At 39.3% G+C, this 13,433-nt stretch overlaps 1 protein-coding gene across 8 annotated transcripts in view; it reads right to left on the bottom strand.

The window, feature by feature from the left end:
• The window catches only part of FRY (FRY microtubule binding protein), a 404,013-nt gene that overhangs the window by 105,698 nt on the left and 284,882 nt on the right, over positions 1–13,433 (bottom strand). For all 8 annotated transcript variants that reach the window (XM_070239478.1, XM_070239480.1, XM_070239479.1 and 5 more), the window contains 6 exons: positions 8,123–8,381; positions 6,635–6,817; positions 4,656–4,742; positions 2,185–2,444; positions 1,560–1,749; positions 810–934 (listed from right to left, as the gene is read on the bottom strand). In XM_070239478.1, coding sequence (XP_070095579.1) covers positions 810–934; positions 1,560–1,749; positions 2,185–2,444; positions 4,656–4,742; positions 6,635–6,817; positions 8,123–8,381 — 1,104 coding nt within the window. The remainder of the gene's footprint in view (positions 1–809; positions 935–1,559; positions 1,750–2,184; positions 2,445–4,655; positions 4,743–6,634; positions 6,818–8,122; positions 8,382–13,433) is intronic.

Raw genomic sequence — 13,433 nt, 5'->3', positions numbered from 1 at the left:
GTTAACTGGCACCCAAGTAGTCAGAACTCACAATTACCTTTTTTAAGGATAAAATCTGACTCTATACATGAATAATGCAACAGATCTTTTTCAGTTGACTCTAGAATACCTCATTAGTCTTTATTTTTCAAATAGTTTCTCAGTGATGCTTGGAGCTTTCCCTTTTCTATCTACATTAAAAACTGTGTTTACCATTTTATTTGTCCTTATAGGCTTTCGTTGCTTAGTTAGTCATCAGAGGCAGCCCAAACTAACATTCTATGATCACTTTTTCAAAGGCTTTGATACTGCCTCAGATGGAATGGTTATTTGATTAAAGTTGTGAAATGAGTAAGGAATCCAGAAAGTGAGATGTGATGGTTCTACTGAGGCAGAAAAAGCACCTTATAGAAAGATCAACCAGTATAACAGAACACCCCGAACCTATCAGTGCTTAACCTTTGAGAGCCCGTTGCATAAAGGGCCAATGAGCAGACACTTATTATTTTGATGTTAAAGTCTCTGAGCAGTGTGGCTAACTGGAGATTGAAACTGAATTATCTTCATTTATAGTTATCTAGACAAAGCTTGCAAGTGAGATAAAATCTGAGAGGTAAAATCAAAGTTGCAATGACTAAAAGCGAAATGCAAGGCAGTTGCAAGGAATGCTTGTTACACGCAGGTCAACCAATGAGGACATAAAAGAAACTGCTTGAAGCCTATAAACTCTCCAGGCACCTGCCAACATGCAAACTCACACTGGATTTAAAAACAGAACTACAGAGCAGCAGCATGCATGAATTTAGAACAACACATTAAGACTACTGTACCTGAAAACAAGGGAATTTGTTCTTCCAAATCCTAAAACTAAGGACTCTGTGATTTCAATGCCCTCTAGTCTCATCAAAGGCACCAACTGCTTTAACAGAACTCCCACCGATGGGGTGCCTATGGCCTGAAACAAGTTGATTAAAAGTGAAAAAGACATAACATGATAACTGAGGCTTCCTTTAATCAAATGGTGATTCCATTATAACAGTTTCAAAGTACTGAACCACATCCCAAGGCACTGCCATCACTTCAGGAAAAAAGAAGAAAAACAAAAATAACCCTTAAGTTTTTATACAGCTTAATGAATGCATTTTTCACCTGAGACACAAATTCTAAAGAACATTTTTATTATAGTAGTCTTCTATTTTTTAAACAACTATTTAAATCTACAAAACCATCTTTAACAAGATAATTTAATCAAGGTATGATTTAAAGGTGAATACTTTGTGGGGAATGAGAGAAATGTGGTATGCAAGACACAAACCAAACTTCGGGCACTAATAAATATAAGTCAGTCTATGGTCTTAAGCAAGTTTCTTAACTTCTCTTTATCTTCAGTTCTTCACTTGTCATGGGGGAATAATAAATTATTCACATAAACGCTCTATGGAATTTAGCAATGTGTAGGATGAAAATCTGATCCCATATACTCCAGATGGCAGGCACAGTGCAGTTTGCACTGTGAACTCTAGACAAACAAGCTAAAAAAAAACCTTACAGAATAATTCTTCTGAAGCATGTCATGTCACCTTGTTATCGTAGCTCACTGTACCATCAGGGGTGGTCGCCATTATTTCTGGAGTGGAAGCTCTTAAGTGTCCAGGGCTCATAATGCTAGGTTTTGCAACTCCAAAACAAAGAATAAGGTAATTTCTCCACAAGGTAACATAGTTGTCTCCGCTGCCGGCAGTGCTGGTTTTCTTGGCATTAATTGGGCTACTAGAAATACAGAGTCGAAAACAAGAGTGAAAAACTAAGTTCTGCACTTCAAAGGTCACTTATTAAATAAAGATCCCAGGAAGTGCTCAAAGAGAGTTGAACAACTGTCTGTCAAGGACTGTCTGTACTGGCAAGAGCTGTGTGGACAGGGAATGCCTGTGCTGGATGGGAAGATGAATAGAAGAACTTTATGGTCATTTTCACTAGTGAGGGTCTAAGATTCTATTCTCAGACACTCATATTGATTATTAGGGGAAAAAAAATCTAACTCTAGACAAGAACTTTTGATCTGTTTTTACTCAATGTGAAGAATTCTGTATTAGGAAGTTCAGAAACTAGAGAGGATTATAATATCCCATCTTGTAAATAAAATGAAAATGTAAGAGGGCAAATGGTAAAACAAGCAGAACAGAGGGAAACATATAGATCCCTTACTTTGGGTCTACCAGAGGCATCACTGACTGGAGCCGAGTGAAGGCATATGGCCAGGCGTAGCTGAGGGCTGTGGGGCAGTGCTTGGGCAAGTTCTCCTGCCGGAGGAAACTGAAGAGGCAGAGCACCCAGGGGTCTTTGACAGACTGAGCGAATATCCAGACGTGGGAAGGGCTCTTCACATCGTAATGGCTATTGACCAGGACTGCGTTCCACTCTACCAACCACTGCAGATCCACGCTGTGGGTCAGCGGTAATGTTGCCTGCAGGTGCAAGAGGCAGGCAATGAGTCAACGCTGAACTGGAAGCTATGTGTCCTCATCATGGCTCAGCCTTTAGGCCCTTTATGGCCCTTCTCCTGCAGTGCTTTTCCCAACCCCCTCTGCAACAGACCAAGCTTTGAATCTGAACCACTCCTCCCACGCCTACCACCAAGGACCTTGAGTGTAGTCATCGCTGTTTCCTGTGCTAAACTGCAAGTGGCTGCAGTCTAGTGTTTAAGGACAGGGGTCATATTTTGTGCAGTTTTAATGTCACATAGTACTGTGCATTAGTACACAGAAGGTACTCACTAAATACATGTTGAATATTTATATGACATTAGTTTTAAACTTGACCATGGATTTGCCATTTTAAAATTCTGAAGAGTTGCTAATCTCTGAGATTCAAGAATATGTTTTTACCCTGTAATTAGTATTTTTTTCTTTTAGCCCTGATCTTGTTTCCCCTTACTTGGAGAGAAATACCTGCCCTCCGACTTAGGGAGATGGCTAACTGCAATCCCTTTTATGAAGGGCATTCTACTAATGATTTTTGAGGTAAGATACCTACTTATTGTCCTATGATATGAAGCCAAAAATAATACATTCTAATACCTTTTGAAAGATAAGTATAAATATATATAAAACACGTAAGTTCTTATATTTCATTCTCTTTTAAGTCGAGAATGTCAAAGTTTAAGAGAGACCAAGTTTGAGATAATCTAGCTGCTGTGCCAGGAGAGATGACTGCCTTTCTGTTTGCTAGGCATTTAAAGTGATCCATTTTATCTGTTGGGTCTGTGAGTTCCCATGGAGAAGAGAGCTCCACTAGTGGCCTCAATGGTTAATGGGCTGTAAGGGGCACAGCTTGAGCTTTAGAGCCAGAGAGAGGAGATTTCAAGACAGGCTCTGCCCAAAGCCTGTGACCTGGGAAAATTACTGAACATCCCAGTCTCTGTCTGCTTAATTTATGGCTTGAGAATGATAATCCTGATCTCACCTAATCTTTGAGATAAGGGATGTAAAAACACCTGGCACAAAGCAGGCACTACCTTCCCCCACTCCTCCTCTCCCCTTTCTGTGCATCTTCCTAAGTGCAGTATTGCTGACCTAGTTACCCTGGCTTAAGATTTTGATTCTGATAAACACAGAACACAATCATGTGAACAAAATATAATCTGCAGGCACATAAGATATGTATGTAAACAATTACATTTGACTCTTCCAGCTCATGTTAAAACAGTTCTAATTTCTAAAAGAAGAAGTAGGACTATTCAATATCACTGTTAAGGTCTGCACTGCCTGGCTAATAGTTTTAGTAATTATGATTATTAGTACAACTGTAAGCAAGAGCAGGGTTGCTTAAAATAGGGATCTGTGTTCAATCAAAGTTAGAAAAGGCCACGAAAAGTTCACAAATGCCTTTAGGGCTTATATTCATTATAGCTATCTGTCAAATATGTTTGTATTCATTTATAGTTACTTGATAAGAATATGCAAGGGGCATCAGCAATGTGGATTCTGCAAGCAGTCCCAGATCTGCCCTGCCTCTCCTCAGTTATTTAGCTGAAATTAATCCAGGTCCCATTACTGTACTGTATAGCACGAACTTTTAAAAAAAAAATCAGATAATTAAAATTAGTTTCAATTTCCCTTCTACGTGTTCAGGAAATTGAAAGCTGCCAATATGCTCTTTAAAAGGAAGAATGTACTTGTGTAGCAGATACAGCTCTACTAGATTCAGAGTCCAAATAGGGTCAAGTCTGGGCCCTAACACTTCCTTCTGTGACGATGGCCCTGCCCTTTAACGTTTTTGAGTTTCAATACCTGTGTGTGTGAGGGTCAAAAAAGATAATAAATGTGAAAGCCCCTTGTAAACCATAAAGTCACATAAATATAAGCTACATATAGGGTTAAGTGTAACAAATAAAGTGAATTAATTTTCTTAAAGATTCCTGAGCAATTCTTCTTAAAACTGCAGTATGCAAAATATTATCTATATTTCTAAGGCTCAAATTTTGTTTGAAATTTATCTGAATGTCTCCCAAGTTAGTAATTGAAAGCTAGTCTTGTTTTCATAAGCACTTTTGTGTCAGTTTATTAATCTGACATAAAACCCCAGAATTCTTCCACATCATTTTATCTCCCTTTTTCAGATAGCTCCAGAACTTGTACTTAAGAACTATCAGCAATGAGGATCAAATGTGTACTTACTGAATCTGAAACTGCTACATGAATAAAACTTTCGAGAATGGAAGAACTTAGCTGATCCATGACATCAATCATAGGCCTGTCATCATCCTGTACAAAGGGGAGGCGATTATTCTCCATGGGAAAATGAATCCTTCCCACCCACCCCACCGCCTTTGTGTAGTACATGAAGCAGAACAGTTTGCAAGATAGTGATAAGGGTTTTCTCACAGAAAAGTGAGTGCCAAGATGGTGAAAGGTAACGGACAAAACTCCCTGGGATTCTGAGTTTAGTCTTTCAAGTTTCAGTGGAAGATAATTAGAGCTCCAATTTCACATTGTACTGAAAAGACATGCATCTGAATTTCAAAGACGCATAGAGATACACACAGGAATCTAAATACCAGTACCATACGTTATTCCCTAATGTATTCATGTTTCCATTAATTTGAAGGAATGGGAACCCTGTAAGAATATGCTTTGCCAGACCACTAAAATGCTAATTACTTAGGTCACTGATCTGTTAAAATAACTGATAAATTGTTGACTGTGATTGAATTTTAGTCCCAAAGAAATTGCATTGGAGATCGACCACACAGTCTCTGTGGCAGCTGTGTTGTGTATAGCTATTTGGTGAAAGAAGCAAATTGGAAAGAGCATAAGAGAAAGTATCTTATAGGAAATTCTTCATGAAATTCTACAGGAATAGTGTGTGTGTGTATGAATATGTGTATGTTTGCCATCCTTACCTATAGAGAAGCTCAGAAATATAAAACTATCTACTTAGAAGCCTTATAAAGGAAAGTCTCGGAATGTCTTTATTCATGTATGAATGAGAATGATTTTAAAAAAGTTGTGCCCGGTCAAAGAAAGCAACATATGAGAAATGTTCTTAACGGTCTGTTGGAATAGCCGTTAAGAACGTGGGGCTTTAGAGGCATATGTATCTGGCTTTGAATTCTGGCTCTGCCACATCTTAGCTATTGATTTGGGGTGTGCATTTAACCTCCCTAAACTTCAGTCTCGGTGTCTGTACATTAAGGTAACAACAGTACTACTTCTTAGGCTATTGTGAGGGTTAAATGAAATAATATTTATAGAGCACTTACACAGTGCCTGACACATACATGGTAATTAGTATCATAATTAGAGATTTAATGGAGGTTTACCAAAATATAGCATGTCTTAGAGATCCATTGACCAGATGCCAGAGATGTCTTAAAATATATCAGAAAGCTATCTGAAGAAATGTGAACAGAATGGACTGTGATGAATTTGAAAATCTTTTGTAAAGACAGTAACTATTTCGAGGATCATAACACCAAGATCAGTGATTTAAAATAAGAAAATGGAAAGTAGCATTTTTCTAAAGAAGCACATGACATAAAAAGCTGGTCCTCCTTTCATCAATTCATGCATAGAGTGTGGTCACTTATGCTGGCAGACAATGAGCCTTAACATCTGAACAAGGGTGTACAGCACTTGACTGAGTATGGGAGGTGGGTTGGAGCTGATCATGCTTAAAAATTGGCTCACTCCTCCCATCTCAAGGGGACATGTTTTCTTATGATGCCATTATTCTACCATTACTGAGATTAAACAACTTGCGGTTAGCCAGACCGTTTGGTACCTTGATTATTTAAAATGGAATGCATTATTTTCTCAAGTTTATTCTCTAATATAAATGTAATATCTTCTTAATTCGATGTATGCTGAACATCATGATCCATAACCTAATCAAAAATTTTCACTTCTTAACAAAGCACCATCTCTTAGAGAACTAGGAACGGTCTTTTCTGTTGCTCTCAGAATATATGACTTATCTGTTGTAGGTCAAGACTGCTATTTCATAATTAAAAACCCACATGAATCAAAAATTATTTGTTGAGATCATGTGTGACACAAAAGTACATAAAATAGTAATGCATTATTTATAGTTTTTAATCTAAACTTCAAAATTGTTGAAAGAATTGATTTGGAAAATTCGGAAGGATGATCCATACCTCAGGCTGACCCAGGGCAACAAATAAAGCTCGAATTTCCTTGAGTATTAAAACGGACAGTTTGCGTGTGGCCACCTGGAAACTGCAGAGTAAAACCAGAGCAAAGCCTTCCACAGCATGGAGCACACTGCAGTGGGGACCTCGTTCCGACTGTGTTCTGTGGCTGGAGCCATTTGCAATTAGCTGTCATGCAATAAGAACATTCTATATTTAGAAAATTAACAATGGACGAAGAAGAAACTACTATGTGTACATATTTTGGCACATTTAACCTTGTAATATTAAAATAGATGACAATGGCTTAGAACCAGACATGTCTATGATTCATTATTATTTATGAAATATCATAGATCCATTTTTGTTTTTAGATCAGTTGTTGCTTTGGAACATCATCGACCGTCTGTTACCTCTGATAAGAAATAACTTTTCTAAGGCTATTAGTATTAATTAAAAACAAAACTGCTTCTGTCTGTACCATTTGAGGTTACACTATATACTCCAAGTGGCCTAATTTGTTTTTACCTAAATTCTCTGTAGACTTTTGGATACTATTAAATTGAATTTTCAAACATTTACTTTCTAATCAGACTACTTGTTTTCATTTCAGATTCTAATCTAGGTTTTGCTCGTTTATAAGATGGGTTCTCAAAGCTCCCAAACCACAACCAAGTGAGTCTAAAACAAAAGCAAGCCAGACAACAGGACAGATTGCACCTTCAGGTCAGTTTCCCTTTTACAAGCATATGTAAACCTTGTTTTTCTACCTATCCTCTTTTGGCGTGTGAAGAACACGAGGAGAGAGGAACGACCTGAACCTCATCTCTGAGGTTAGCCGATCTGGGATCCCAGCTCTTCCCTAAATGCTATGAAGCTTCCCCGAGCCTCCACATTCCTGACTCTCAGCTATGCTCTTCTCTAGCCAGACCCCTTTCTCTATCCTCTCATCGCCAATGCCAAGTCACCACCACCCCTGGTTCTCTGACAACACTCCTTCTCAACCTGCTCTCCAAAATCTTATCATTAATTCTTACCATTCAAGATTGAGGCTTTAAAAGAATAGAGAAACCACAAGATTGCATTTTATTCTCTATGGATATTAGACAAAACAACCAATACGCTGCCTTGGGTAAAAAAACCGGAGGACAGATTTTGTATATTCATACCCATATCCATCCATATCCAGCTCCATCTCCCTGGCCTATAGTCATTTGCTCTGACAGACAGATTTGTAATCATGATTCTCTGAAAAAACCAATTTTTACTCCCTAAATGGCCTTGTTAATGTTAACAAATCTAACCTGACGTGGCATAGCATGCCCTGAGTTTCTTGGTCATAGTTTATGCAGATGGAAGAACTAAGGGTCACCACTAGGGAGAAAGTTCCCAGGTGGCTGGAAGTAAGAATTCCAAAGGTTCTCTGGGCTGCAACATATTTACATACGTACTACGTAAAAGAACATAAATTGGTGAGAAGAACGTGAAAATCACCTCTGAATTTCGGATTTTGTTGGCTTGATCATAGACTTTTCCTTGAGTTTGTATGACCAGTTTCCACTGGGTGAGCAGCTGGAGCAGTAACTTCAAGGACGAATCAAGGAGTGTGTGATGCATGTCATTGACTTCTCGGAGCAGGAAGTTGGTGAAGCCAAATAGTACATCTTCCCTCCAGTCTGAGAAGTCGACAAGTAAACCCTGAAGAGAGTTTTGTGCAATATGTCGCAGTTCATCGTCCATATGAATAGAGAGCCTGTGAAATGAATAAAAGACAATAAGATCATTTACTTTATTAGCGTTTCTTCTAGATTTATAAAGGAATGTATATAGGTCTCTGCTTTTATTTGTGTCTGAAAAATGGGTCACCCTCCCTTAATATATGATTACATTCTTCACTCAGCTCCCTTAATGTTGATATCTTATATAACCATGGTACTTTAATCAAAACTAAGAAATTAACATTGGTACAATGGTCTTAAGTAAACTACAGATTTTATTTAGATTTCACCAGTTTCCCACTAATGTTCTTCTTCTGTTTCAGAATGCAATCTAAGATACCACATTGCGCTTTGCTGTATATGAGTACTTTTTAATACATGATTGACTACAGAATAAATTAGTATCAAACCCTACCATTTTAAGGATGGTACTGGGGAAACTAAGGGACTCATCTAGAAGTTCAGTGGAAGTGAGCAATCAAAAGTTAGGCCAGGTGTCCTCAATCTGTTTTGCCCTCACAAGGGATCTTTGGTAATGTCTAGAGACATTATTGATTGTCACAACATGGAGTGTCTTACGGCATCTATCTAGTAGGCAGGAGCCAAGGATGCTGCTAAACATCCTACAATGTAGAGAACAACTACCTATGACAAAGAATTATCTGGCCCAAAATGTTGATAGCGCCAAGGCTGAGAATTCCTGAGTTAGTCAACTGAAGAATATCAGTGTATTTGTGCTTTAATCTAGAACATCATAATAATATGAAATCTCAACATTAGTATGGAACATTATAGTTAACATAATGCTTTATACATTCTTTCATTCATTTATTTAATAAGCAAATATTTTTGAGACTCTCCTAAGATTTAGGCACTGAAGCCACTGTATACAGCCATTTGGATATGGAGTTCAGTATGGCTGTGTCTTGTGGGTAGGGTGCTTGCAAGAGTGAGGTGCGGGACAGTGCTGGGGAGGCAGGAGGGGGCAGCTCGGTGAAGGGTCTGAGCCTCCCAGGGAGGCAGTGCAGCAGGGAAGGGGTTAAGTGTCTGTGCTCTGGAATCAGAATGCCTGGATCAGTGTCTTGCCTCTGCTACTTATTAGCTACGTGACCTCGTGCTAGTTACCCAATCTCTCTAAGCCTCAGAGCCTCATTTGGAAAGTGGGGATAATAACTGTATCTGAATCTCATAAATCTGTTGAGGTTCATTGAGATGATCCATGTACAGTGTTTAGCAACACACTGAACATGTAGTAAGCACTCAGTAAATGTCACCTATTATTATTAGAAGAAAATGACTGTATCTTGAAAGTTATAGGGGAAGTAACATGATTAGATTCACATCTGAGAAAAAAAATAGGCAGGAATATAGAGATTGCCTTGGAGAAGTAACAAGACAGAGCACAGAGACCAGCCAGGAGGTCATTGCAATGACTTGGGCAATAAGTGGAGGGGGCCTGACTCAAGGCAGAGGAGTAAGTAAGGAAGGGAGAGATGGAGATCAAAGATATTCAGGAGACATAATTTCCAGGACTCAGCAGCCTGGAAGTGTTCAGCGTCAGAGAATAAGGTGGCCAAGGCAACGAGGGTCCCCACAAATAGGGCAGATATCATCCCCAACCAATAGAAGAAGAAACTGTGACCCAGAGTGGTTAAGGAACTTCCTCAAAGTCCAGGATTCCAACTGTGACTACTCCTTAATCCAAAGTTTTCTCCATAAACCAAGTCTGGTACAGTCACATAGTTTTGAATAGACAGTATTTCAAAAATGTGATAAGCAAATACCTTTCTTATTCTCTAAAGCATAAAGTACACTAACTTGTCCAAATTTGACAAAATAAACCCGGCAAAAGCTCATTAATGAGCAGATATATGCCAAGTCAGGCAGATATATCTCCTGTTCCAAAAGCAAGAAAAGTTCTACAAAGATTCTCCGAAGAAAGATCTAAGCTAACTCTTTAGGGAAGGGCTTGCCCCACTAAGTCTATAGTTCTTAAGTAGATCATAGTTCCTGAAAGAAAAAGGCCTTTAACCTGGGCTTCCAATTAAGGACTGTCTAAAGCAGGAATTTACAACAATCAGCAGTTGCATTTTTTTCAAAAAATTTTATGTAGAATATATAATACATAAAATCTGAGGGTTTTGATTGAAGCTGGGGTTAAGGGCCTGAAGCCCACTCATTTGGGATGAAACACTCACTCTACAGGCAGCTTGGAGTCATCTTTGTAGCCCATGGTTTGAAAACACTAGTTTATAAAAAATATTTGAAGCCATTTTCCCATCTTAAGTTTATTATTCCTAATGAATGTCTTCCGCAGATAACAAACCACCTCTTTAGGACAGGAACAACAGACACTCAAGAACTGTTAACTGATGGTAATGATGTTGGTCTTTGTTGTGAATTGAATTGTGTCTCCCTCCAAATTCACATGTTGAAATCCAAACCACCAGGACCTCAGCGTGGGACATTATTTGGAAATAGGGTCATTGCAGATGTAATTAGCTAAATAGGATGAGGTCATGCTGGAGTAGCGTGGGCCTCTAATCCAATGTGACTAGTGTGCTTATAAGAAGGAGAACTTTGGTGGTAGACATGCACACAGGAAGAATGCCATGTGAAGATAAAGGCAGAGATCAGGGTGATGCTTCTACAAGCCAAGGAATGCCAAAGATTACAGAACCCAACAGAATCTAGGAGAGAGGCATGGACAGATTCTCTCTCACATCCCTCAGAAGGAAGCAACATAATGCCGCTTTGATCTTGGACTTCTAGCCTCGAGAACTGTGAGACAATAAATTTCCGTTGTTTAAACCACTCAGTTTGTGGTACACTGTGAGGGCAGCCCTAGCAAACTAATACAGTCATGAAACTAGGCAAGCATCTGTCTTTAGAGTCAAAATAAAAGCCATGTCACGGTCTATTTAGATGAAGCTTTTAAGTAAATACTTTCAGCTTTCCAAATGAGATTAATTCTACCCTTCATCTACATTTGCTCTCATTCATCATTTGCAGTCTAGAATCTGTCTTAACTTTCAACCATAACACAGGATCATTTTAAGGACTCTGAGAGCCGCAACGTGGCGCAGCTCTTGCCATTTTGGGTAACGACTCCTCTTGAAATGATGGTGCTCACATGCTCAACCAGTGAAAAGACTCAAAAATATTCCTGGAGTATAAAGAGACAGGAAGAGGGAGGGGAAGGAGCTTTGGGAATAGAAGTCCTGGTTGATAATAAAAGTGGAATGCTTGTAGAAGACAGAGGTCCAGACTGTCACGGAACTGAGACAGAGTGGAAATAAGGCATCAAGGCAAGTCTGCATGGCAGGAGGCGTAGGTGAAGGAGAAGCAGCTACGACAGGGGCAGGGTCCCTCCCTGCCTTTGTTCCTTGAAGAGTATGAGTAGAGAGCTGCCTATTGGATATTACTGCCATTTCTTACACCCAGATCTTTCTCATTTTTACTTGTATTATATTTTAACCAGATAATCACAGATCATCTTGTGAGACACATGAGATTTAATATTATAAGTCAGGAAACAGGAAAAAAAATAGCCAACTAAAAAGGAAGTTAAATGAGAAAGCTGTCCAGCCATTCTGAGTATTCAGGATGTGTAGGACAGCAGCGTGGTGCTGGCCGGCATATTTCCAAGTCCTCTGATCTCTCCTTGTCTAGCAAGCAAGGAGTGCGGGTGAGGAAAAGGCGTTCTTCAAACCCCTGCTGGGCCATCACAGAGAGAGACCCGGCCAGAAAAGAAAGGACAGGTTCTTGCCCACAAAATAAACAACTGCAATTAAATTAAAAAAACTGTCCTGTGGGAGAGTTTGGTGGCGTAATTGAAAGAGAAGAGAGAGACTGTAAGAGAAGGTAGCTCAAGGAGAAGTCTGACTAGCTTGGGGACCAAGGCAAAATTTCCAAGAAGCTGATTTGGTTTCCAGGAGCCTAAAACGAGGTCACAGATACATGGTTACACACAAATAAAACCACTGAGGGGGCTTAAAAGGGCTTCACAGTGACATAGCAGTAAAAAAGCCCAAAAGAAACCACCACTGCCAACATCAATTGCAGCTGTCCCCCCAGGCAGCTGGCACGAGGAGCACTGACCAGTCCGGCCTGATTAGACCTGAATGACATTCTGCACAGGCTGTGCTGGGGCTGATGGTTTGCAATGAGCTAGAGCAAGTGAGTGGCATGATCACAAGGGCACGTGCTGCTCCTATGAGGCTGTTATTGAATAAGGAAGGACGTGGGTAAAATGGGAAAGAAACCAGAACTTGAGCAAGGCCACCTTGTTGGTTGGCCAGATCAGACGAATGACTTTTAACGGAAAATACTTTTGTAAAGGTGAGCTTCAAATTCAGATGAAATCAGCTTAGTAGTGTTCAATAATTTTTGTGGTATAGAGGTGCAGGAATGAAAAGGGAGTAATTTCAAATCCACAAACCATATCCAGAAGAAAAGACCAATGAGGAGAAACAGCCTCCTCTAAACTACGGCAAGATAAACTAAAGATCCTTAGGAAGAGGTGAGGGACCTGCTGTCCTATAACGTCACCAAGGGCAGAAGAGAAAGAAACGGTTTCATAGTGGAGTCCAGGAGACATGGGTTTCTAAAAGGAGGGACTTCCTGACAGGTGGACCATTAACCTTTGGAATGGTTCACCAGAAGTGCTGGAAATTTCTTCCCTGCAAGTATTAAAGAATGAACTCCCACCTGCTTACCTTGCCATTACATTATAGTTACAATATATGCTTTAAACTGCATTTCAATTAAAATAAAGATTAAGTGGTTTATTGAGGCAATATATGCAATTGAGACTATAGTTGTCAGTCAACTACTCAAAACAACTAGCCTCCTTCCATTATACAGACATATGCTGAAAAGCAAATGATACATGGCAAATGATAAATATTTTTCAGATACTACAGAAGATCCTGGAATTGTGTATGCATTACCTCATAAATTTCCACAAATTATAAGGAAAATACTGTATAAAAGGTGTTCATCTATTATTCTCCATAAAACCAGTGACATTTGTTACTTTCATTTGACTTCAGGAAAATTCTGTAAATTTGGGCCACTGACTTCAC

The sequence above is a fragment of the Equus caballus genome, chromosome 17 (assembly GCF_041296265.1).
Source record: "Equus caballus isolate H_3958 breed thoroughbred chromosome 17, TB-T2T, whole genome shotgun sequence".
In the NCBI taxonomy this organism is placed as follows: Eukaryota; Metazoa; Chordata; class Mammalia; order Perissodactyla; family Equidae; genus Equus; species Equus caballus.
Note: the sequence above shows the minus strand (reverse complement) of the source record. Positions and strands in the feature narration are given on the sequence as shown.